The 10,296-nt window shown below is 48.7% G+C and overlaps 1 protein-coding gene across 1 annotated transcript in view; it reads left to right on the top strand.

The window, feature by feature from the left end:
- The first annotated feature begins 5,086 nt into the window (after positions 1-5,086).
- LOC121847869 (mucin-2) overlaps positions 5,087-10,296 on the top strand; it is a 6,986-nt gene continuing 1,776 nt past the window's right edge. The window contains exons 1-3 of the mRNA XM_042331117.1: positions 5,087-5,159; positions 6,128-6,213; positions 6,403-6,582. Of these exons, the coding sequence (XP_042187051.1) occupies positions 5,087-5,159; positions 6,128-6,213; positions 6,403-6,582 (339 nt within the window). The remainder of the gene's footprint in view (positions 5,160-6,127; positions 6,214-6,402; positions 6,583-10,296) is intronic.

Genomic DNA, 10,296 nt, shown 5'->3' with positions numbered 1-10,296 from the left:
TCCATGAAAACATACATAAAATGAGTTGCAAAATGAATAAGAAATATAGTCAAGATGTTGACAAGGTTATAAATAATTATTTTAATTTAAATAATAATTGTGTCCTTCAAACTTTTCTTTCGTCAAAGAATCCTCAATTGCAGCAATTACAGCCTTACCGACCTTTGGCATTCTAGTTATCAATTTGTTGAGGTAATCTGAAGAGATTTCACCCCATGTTTCATTAAGCACCTCCCACAAGTTGGATTGGCTTGGTCGCCGGCCTATTAGCTGCCATCGATTCCCTTTCCGTTTGTTTTGGTTATTGGTTAATTGGGTACACCTGTTTTGTATTAGGGTTTGTTTGTAGGGTATTTAAGGGCACTAGGCCCGCTGGGTATTTGTGCGGGCTTGTTTTTTGTTCCAGCTTCCAGCTCTCCCACTCCCACTCCGATGGAGTTGGGAGGAGCTGCATTTAGGGGGACCAGAGGGGGCTCCTCCTGCTCCTATTGTGGACGGAGAGGACACACTTCTGACCGGTGTTGGAGGAGTCCCTCTGGGAGTCGAGATGGTCGGCGGAACACTCCTTGGCCACCCCAGGTGAGTAAGCACCAAACTCACCCAGAGCTCCCTGTTGGTCACATGTTTTTGTTAATTTTTTTTCCTGCGTTTTTCCCCTCTCTTCAGCATAAGGTGCTAGTCGATTCAGGCGCAGCTGGTAGTTTTATGGATCGTGGACTCGCCCGTAAATTGGGTATTCCGTTAGAAGAAAGCGACGGTGGGAATGCGTGATAAACCTCCAGGAGAACGCTGCACTTCCCCGGAGTCATGTGTACCACTGTCACAGGAGGAGACGCTGGCTATGGAGACATATGTCACGGAAGCTCTGAGACAGGGGTACATTCGGCCCTCCATATCACCCGTCTCCTCGAGTTTCTTTTTTGTGAGGAAAAGGGAGGGAGGTCTGCATCCGTGCATTGATTATCGAGGTCTCAATTCGATCACAGTGGGTTTTAGTTATCCGCTACCTCTCATCGCTACGGTGGTGGAATCATTCCACGGAGCGTGTTTCTTCACAAAACTGGACCTCATGAGCTCGTATAATCTGGTGCGTATTCGGGGAGGAGACGAGTGGAAAACAGCGTTTAGTACCACATCAGGCCACTATGAGTACCTCGTCATGCCGTATGGGTTGAAGAATGCTCCAGCCGTCTTCCAATCCTTTGTAGATGAGATTCTCAGGGACTTGCACGGGCAGGGTGTGGTAGTCTATATTGATGACATCTTGATTTATTCTACCACACGCGCCGCGCATGTTTCCCTGGTGCGCAAGGTTCTTGGGCGACTGCTGGAGCATGACCTATACGTCAAGGCTGAGAAATGTGTGTTCTTCAAACCAGCCGTTTCCTTCCTGGGTTATCGCATTTCCAGCTCGGGGATGATGATGGAGTATGACCGCGTTAACGCCGTGCATAATTGGCCGAATCCGACCACGGTAAAGGAGGTGCAGCGTTTTTTAGGGTTTGCCAATTACTACCGGAGGTTTATCCGGGGTTTTGGCCAAGTAGCGGCGCCCATTACCTCACAGCAGAGGCTGATGGAGCCTTCAACCTATTGAAGGCACTGTTCACTGGGGCTCCTGTGTTGGCGCATCCGGACCCTTCGTTAGCATTCATAGTGGAGGTGGATGCGTCCGAGGCTGGGGTTGGAGCCGTGCTGTCTCAGCGCCCGGGCACGCCACCGAAGCTCCGTCCCTGCGCTTTCTTTTCTAAGAAGCTGGGTCCGGCGGAGCGGAGCGGAACTATGATGTGGGGGACCGGGAGTTACTAGCTAAGGTGTGGAGACACTGGCTAGAGGGGGCTAAACACCCTTTTCTCATCTGGACTGACCACCGTAATCTGGAGTATATTCGAGCAGCGAGGAGACTGAATCCGCGTCAGGCTAGGTGGGCCATGTTCTTTACACGTTTTAGATTTACGATCTCTTACAGACCAGGTTCCCTCAACACTAAGGCCAACGCGCTGTCCCGTCTCTATGACACCGAGGACCGGTCCATTGAACCCACTCCCATCCTTCCAGCCTCTCGGCTGGTGGCCCCAGTGGTATGGGAGGTGGACGCGGACATCGAGCGGGTGCTGAGGGTTGAACCTGCGCCTATACAGTGTCCGACTGGTCGAAGTTACGTACCGCTTGGTGTCCGTGATAAATTGATTCGGTGGGCCCACACACTACCGTCTGCGGGTCATCCGGGGATTGATAGGACAGTGCGGGGTCTTAGGGGGAAATACTGGTGGCCCACCTTAGCTAGGGATGTGAGGCTCTATGTCTCTTCCTGTTCGGTATGCGCCCAGAGTAAGGCTCCTAGGCACCTTCCTAGAGGGAAGTTACAGCCCCTCCCGGTTCCACAACGGCCATGGTCCCATCTCTCGGTAGATTTCCTTACTGATCTTCCCCCATCTCAGGGGAACACTACCGTTCTGGTCGTTGTGGATCGGTTCTCTAAGTCCTGCCGTCTCCTCCCATTGCCTGGTCTCCCTACGGCCCTACAGACTGCAGAGGCTCTATTTACCCACGTCTTCCGGCACTATGGGGTTCCAGAAGATATAGTCTCCGATCGGGGTCCCCAGTTCACGTCCCGGGTTTGGAAGGCGTTTATGGAGCGTCTGGGGATCTCGGTCAGCCTTACCTCTGGTTATCACCCCGAAAGTAATGGGCAGGTGGAGAGAGTAAACCAGGAAGTGGGTAGGTTTCTGAGGTCGTATTGCCAGGACCAGCCAGGAGAATGGGCGAGGTATGTCCCGTGGGCAGAGTTGGCCCAGAACTCTCTTCGGCATTCGTCCACGAATATGTCGCCATTCGAATGCGTACTGGGCTACCAGCCGGTCCTGGCTCCGAGTCAGACCGAGGCTCCTGCGGTGGAGGAGTGGGTACAGCGCTCTAGAGAGACCTGGCGGGCAGTCCAGGATTCTCTCAGGCAGGCCAGTGAACGGCAGAAGAGAGACGCTGACCGCCACCGTAGTGACGCCCCGGTGTTCGCACCAGGGGACAGTGTCTGGCTCTCGACCCGAAACCTGCCCCTCCGCCTGCCCTGCCGGAAGCTGGGGCTGCAGTGTGTGGGGCCATTTAAAGTCCTGAGGAGGATAAACAAGGTTTGTTATAGATTGCAACGTCCCTCTTATTATCGCATTAACCCCTCGTTTCATGTGTCTCTCCTCAGGCCGGTGGTAGCTGGTCCCCTACAAGACAGTGAGGTACCGGAGGTCCCTCCACCCCCTCTGGACATCGAGGGGTCCCCGGCGTACACAGTACGAGCTATTCTGGACTCGAGACGCCGGGTGAGGGGCCTGCAGTACCTCGTGGACTGGGAGGGGTACGGTCCAGAGGAGAGGTGCTGGGTACCGGGGAGGGACATTTTAGATCCTTCCCTCTTGAGGGATTTCCACCGCCTCCACCCGGATCGCCCCGCGCCTCGTTACTCTGTGTTTGATGGTGTGATTTATTCGTGTCTTTATTCTCCGGACTATTTTTGTCCTGTTTGGACTGGCAACTTATATACGCCCTGTGTGTTGGCGTGACCGTTTTGTTGCGCTGGTGAATAAATTTGACAAACGACTGAACCCTGCTCTCTGCGCCTGATTCCACCCACCACTCCTAGTTGATCGTAACACCCAAAATGCTGATGCTCCAGATACTCAACTAGTCTAAAGAAGGCAAGTTTTAATGCTTCTTTAATCAGAACAACAGTTTTCAGCTGTGCTAATGTAATTGCAAAAGGGTTTTCTAATGATCAATTAGTCTTTTAAAATAATACACTTGGATTAGCTAACACAACATGCCATTGGAACACAGGAGTGATGGTTGCTGATAATGGGCCTCTGTACTCCTATGTAGATATTCCATAAAAAAATCTGCCGTTTCCAGCCACAATAGTCATTTACAGCATTAACAATGTCTACACTGTATTTCTGATCAATTTGATGTTATTTTAATGGACAAAAAATGAGCTTTTCTATCACAAACAAGAACATTTCTAAGTGACTCAACTTTTGAACGGTAGTGTATATGTTGTATATGTTAGGGATGCAATGGTACAGTGGGCCCACGGTTCGGTATGTATCATGGTTTGTGGGCCACGGTATGGTTTTGGTGTCTTTATAGTTAAGAAAATTGTGTGCTTGTATGAATCTCATACGAGTTCGCAACACGTAGCTCTTCATCTCCCAATCCAGTACATAGTGAACGGTCACAGTGAGGTAGGTTCCAGTACATAGTGAACCATCACAGTGAGATAGCTTCCAGTACATAGTGAACCGTCACAGCTTTGAGTTGCTCTGGAGGTCCAACTATCAATGGTGTGAGCTAGATAGGGTGTCTGTGTCAATTCGTTTTCAATTTCTCTTTGTGATGTTTCATAGAGTTTGGGACTTACTTTGCTGCTGAAATGTGTACTGGAGAGGACATTGTAACGCGGTTACATTTTTAGCATCAGGTGATGAAATCCCGAGTCAGTAAACCACGAATAGGGCTGCAAATCTTTGGCTATGAATACTCCTACTGCTTTCGTTATTTTATTATGTTTTTCTGAACTTGTTGGAAATTGTTGTTGGAAGGCAGCAGCGAGAAATTGTTGTGTTTTCGCTAACGAGTGAACTCTCCTAGCTCCAGCTCCACCTGCAAGGGATATGGCTGGGTGATGGTGACGTAAATTACACATTATGTTAGAAGTGTTTCCACTCGAGTAGAGGACAGTGTCAAAGCAATGCTTGCAGACTGTACTTTGTTTGTTTACGGTCTTTTTACCCTCGTCATCGTATTGAACGCTGAATCCAAAATGTTCCCACACAGCAGACTTGAAAGACGGCGGTGCCTCTTCAAATTTGCTTCTCTCTGTCTCGCTAGCACTCGCCATTGTCACGTTGGAGCTGAGAGAATATTTGTTTTTAGTTTCCCATATCTTCATGGGGCCCCTTTAGGGAGGTTTCCTACTTAGATATCATTGCACGTCGTCCATTGGTTGTTTAATGGGGAAGGGGTTGTGGTCACTGCGGTTGCCACATTTTGAGACATTGCTGTGGAGTAAAGTTTGTCACCCCTCAGGAGACCCCTAATGGCCTGTGGCCCCAAGCAGTTGCCTGCCAAGCTTGTTCACAAACTCCGCTTCTGGTTCTGTGGATCTGAATGTACAAAGTGTATGTAGTCTGCAATGCAATAAGCAAGTTTTGGAAATGATCGGAAAATGACAGGCATAACGTAATTCCGTGGTTCATGTGTGCGTATTGAACCGTAGGAGGTGTACAGAACGGTCCGACTACATACTGTGTACCGTTGCATCCCTAGTATAAGTACCGTCCTGGATATCTGTACCGTTGACCCAAAACAATTATTAAGTTCATTATTGGCCATAGGGATATCCAGCACAGAGCTCTCTGGTTGTTGTGTACAGTTCTAAATGGCCCTTCTAGTGTGTAGTCTCCATGGCACTGTGCGCTAATGACTAAAACCAATTATTTTGCAACATGTTATGGGGTAATTACGCATTTTTCTTCTTGTGGCGTTAAAAATGAATACTTTTATAATGTACAAACTGATTTATTTGGTAACACTTTACTTTAAAGTAGGCTACACATACAGTATAAATCAATTATTTGTAGTTTATAAGTGTGTATATAAGTAGCGAAAATGCCTTTATTGTGTCCTATTAGCAATATATTAGGCTCTGGTTAAGTGTTTTCTAATTCAAGTATTATAAGTCATGTGTTAGCCATAATAAAGGCAATATTATTTAATAAAGAGAAAGTTACACAAGAAACAAACTTTTTGTAGACATTCTCCCATTCCTCTCTTCCCTCATCAACTCATCCCACCCCTCTGACTTCAAAATGGCCCGAGTTGCTTTCCCCCTCAAGAAACCAACACTCATCTAACGTCAAAAACTATATACCTGTATCCCTACTTTATTTTCTTTCCAAAAGACATCAGTGTGCCGTCTCTGATCAACTTTCTCGTTATTTCTCTCCGAACGACCTTCTTGACCCTAAACAGTAAGCCGTCAAGACGGGTCACTCAACCGCGAATGCTCTTCTCTGTTTCACGGAGGCTCTCCGCACTTCCAAAGCTGACTCTCTCTCCTCTGTTCTCATCCTCCTAGGTCTATCTGCTGCCTTCAACATCGTGAACCATCAGATCCTCCTCTCCACCTTCTCAGGGCTGTGGGTGACAGGCCGCTCCTACCAGGTGACATTGAGAGGATCTGTGTCTGCATCACATACTCTCACTACTGGTATCCCCCATGGCTCGGTTCTAGGCCCTCTCCTCTTCTCTCTATACGCCAAGTCGGCTCCGTAATATCCTCACATGGTCTCTCCTATCATTGCTACGCTATAACACTCAACTACTTTTCTCCTTCCCCCTTCTGACACCCAGGTGGAGGCATGCATCTGTGCGTGCCTGGCAAATATCTCAACGTGGATATCAGCCCACCACCTCAAACTCAACAAGACGGAACTGCTCTTCCTCCAGGGGAAGGCCTGCCTGCTCAAACACTTCTCCATTACGGTTGACAACTCCGAAGTGTCGCCCTCTCAGAGTGCAAAGAACCTTGGCGTGACCCTGGACAACATCCTGTCATTCTCTGCAAACATCAAAGCAGTGACCCGCTCCTGCATGCTCTACAACATCTGTAGAGTATGACCCAAGTTCTCTCATGTTACCCCGCTCCTCTGCACACTCCACTGGCTTCCAGTCAAAGCTTGCATCCACTACAAGACCATGGTGCTTACCTACGGAACAGCAATAGGAACTGCCCCTCCCTAACTTCAGGCTATGCTCAAACCCTACACCCCAACCCAAGCACTCCGTTCTGCCACCTCATGTCTCTTGGCCCTCCCATCCCTACGGGAGGGCAGCTCCTGCTCTGCTCAGGCCAGTCCAAGCTCTTCTCCTCCCCACTGAAAGCTACGTTATTGAGGAACATTTTACTTTCTATGCCTGTGATATGTGGTTGTCTGTAAGGGATTTCCTCCTCCTCTTCCGAAGAGGAGAGGCGAAAAGGATCAGAGGACCAATCTGCGGCGTGGTAAGTGTCCATGGTTCTTTTAATACGTAAATGTACACATGAACAACTGAATACAAAAACAATAAACGTGAAAACCCCAAACAGTCCTATCTGGTGCAAACACAGAGACAGGAACAATCACCCACAAACACACAGTGAAACCCAGGCTACCTAAGTATGATTCTCAATCAGAGACAACTAATGACACCTGCCTCTGACTGAGAACCATACTAGGCTGAAACATAGAAATACCCAAATCATAGAAAAACAAACATAGACTTCCCACCCCAACTCACACCCTGACCATACTAAATAATGACAAAACAAAGGACATAAAGGTCAGAACGTGACAGTACCCCCCAAAGGTGCGGACTCTGGCCGCAAAACCTTAACCTATAGGGGAGGGTCTGGGTGGGCGTCTGTCCGCGGTGGCGGCTCTGGCGCGGGACGCGGACCCCACTTCACCATCGTCTTAGTCCGCCTTATTGTCCGCCTCCGTGGCTTTCTAACCATGGCCACCCTTCTCAATGACCCCACTGGACAGAGGGGCAGCTCGGGACAGAGGGGCGGAAGCTCTGGACAGAGGGGCAGCTCTGGACAGAGGGGCAGCTCGGGATAGAGGGGCAGAAGCTCTGGCGCCTCTGGGCTGAGGGGCTCTGGCACCTCTGGGCTGAGGGGCTCTGGCGCCTCTGGGCTGAGGGGCTCTGGCGCCTCAGACTCTGGCAGCAGAGCCGGACAGGCGGGAGACTCCGGCAGCAGCGCCGGACAGGCGGGAGACTCCGGCAACAGCGCCGGACAGGCGGGAGACTCCGGCAGCAGCGCCGGACAGACAGAACCACCTGCAGGGAGGAGACAGAGAGACAGCCTGGTGCTGGGGAGACCTTCAGGAGGCTTTGTGTTAGGAGGAGGCACCTGAAAGACCGGGCTGTGGGGGAGCACTGGAGCTCTGGTGCGCAGCCTTGGCACCACTTCCCCAGGCTGGACAACTACTCTAGCCCGGACCCTCCAGAGTGCAGGCACAGGTTGAACCGGGCTGTGGGTAAGCACGGGAGATCTAGTGCTTACTACGCGCACCTCTTCCTTAGGCTCCACTCCCACATTTGCCCGGCACGAGCGGAGCGCAGGCAGAGGACGCACTGCACCCTCCCAGCGCCCCGGAGACACAGCACGCAGAGCCGGCGCAGGATACCCTGGACCAAAACTGCGTACCGGCGACCAGACCCGCTGAGCAGGCACCATATGCCTTGGCTCGATGCCCGCACTCGCATGACACTCTCGGGGGGCTGCCCTATAGCGCACCGGGCTATGGACACGTACTGGCGACACCGTGCGCTTAACCGCATAACACGGTGCCTGACCAGTAACGCGCGGCTTATAATAAGCACGAGGAGTGAGCTCAGGTCTGCTACCTGGCTTAGCTCCACACCTCGTGTGCCCCCCCAAAATTTTTTGGGGGGGCTGCCTCTCGTACCTGTCGCACTGCCGTGCTGCCTCCTCATATCGCCGCCACTCAGCTTTCGCTGCCTCCAGCTCTGCTTTGGGGCGGCGATATTCCCCAGCCTGTGCCCAGGGTCCCTCTCCGTTCAGTATCTCCTCCCATGTCCAGGAGTCCTGTGATGCTGGCCGCTGTTGTTGTTGCTGCTGCTGCTGTCGTCGCTGTCTTTTACCACACCGCTTGGTCCTTGGTTGGTGGGTGATTCTGTAAGGGATTTCCTCCTCCTCTTCCGAAGAGGAGAGGCGAAAAGGATCAGAGGACCAATCTGCGGCGTGGTAAGTGTCCATGGTTCTTTTAATACGTAAATGTACACATGAACAACTGAATACAAAAACAGAAACGTGAAAACCCCAAACAGTCCTATCTGGTGCAAACACAGAGACAGGAACAATCACCCACAAACACACAGTGAAACCCAGGCTACCTAAGTATGATTCTCAATCAGAGACAACTAATGACACCTGCCTCTGATTGAGAACCATACTAGGCCCGAAACATAGAAATACCCAAATCATAGAAAAACAAACATAGACTGCCCACCCCAACTCACACCCTGACCATACTAAATAATGACAAAACAAAGGAAATAAAGGTCAGAACGTGACATTGTCCCACTGAGCTATCTTAAGATGAATGCAGTAACTGTAAGTCAATCTGGATAAGAGCGTCTGCTAAATGACAAAAATGTAAAAAATATGCAAATGTATTAGCTGTCTCAATGTGGAAATAATAATGACAAAGTGTGCTACTTGCAGAAATATTGTCCAGAAATTACCTCATTGGGCAGATCAAATACATATGAAGAGCATCACTATCCAAATTTACATGGAGATCACTGTACACTAGCAGCAAATGCTAATACATAGAGGTCATTCTAATTTAAAGATACTATCAAAGTTTGTTTGCTAATTGTTATTAGATTCTTATGTAGATGCTTTTGAGTACCTAAAAATAACTTGTTACCATTTACTTTCAAGGATACGACTGTATGTTTAAATTACAAGATGGTATCAATATCCTTAATAACCTTGGCAAAGGTTTAGTTGGGGATACAGTTTATGTAGAATCTTTCTAACCCTTGTGAAATTCATGAATAGCTCAGTGACAATTGCATTTTCAAATCATCAATCACATGATGCTTCGCAACAAGATCACAGTTTTCAACAATACCTTCCGTTCAATCACAGTTTTAATGGCTGTATTTTTAATCCTAAAGGGGGTTGTCATGCCAAAACACTCATTTTGAACCTCAGTTCTGGGTCGTTCCATTTGATTTCATTCACTTTTTGTCCACACCCCTTTTGATTTGAACAAAACCTTCCATAAATATTTGCCCATGGTAGAAGTGGTCAAAAAGCGGAGCTAGAATTGCTCAAAGTTGACCTATTTTGCATACCCCATCTTACCATGAGAGATCCATGTCTTCAGCACTGGAAAGGGTAAATGGTTGAATATGTCATCATTTAAAACCTTGCAGACAGTGTTGTAAGACTATTTCCACTTAAATAGGAATGGCTGTTCTATTATTTATATTTCTATGATTTCAATAGGTTTGTATGGAAGATTGACAAAACAATTTAAAACAACTGATGTTCCCATTCAAGTCAACATTTTCTGATGTGGGGACCTCCAACCATCTTTGTGCTGCCATTTGAAAGTAGAAATGTTGATTTTATCAGTCACAACATAAACACCTCAGATGTTCTAAAATACACTCTTAAGCTACAACATATGCGAAGATTGGAGTACATGCATTTATAGATAATTG

The sequence above is a fragment of the Oncorhynchus tshawytscha genome, linkage group LG12 (genome assembly GCF_018296145.1).
Source record: "Oncorhynchus tshawytscha isolate Ot180627B linkage group LG12, Otsh_v2.0, whole genome shotgun sequence".
NCBI classification, from domain to species: domain Eukaryota; kingdom Metazoa; phylum Chordata; class Actinopteri; order Salmoniformes; family Salmonidae; genus Oncorhynchus; species Oncorhynchus tshawytscha.
This window is presented reverse-complemented; position numbering and strand designations above follow the sequence as displayed.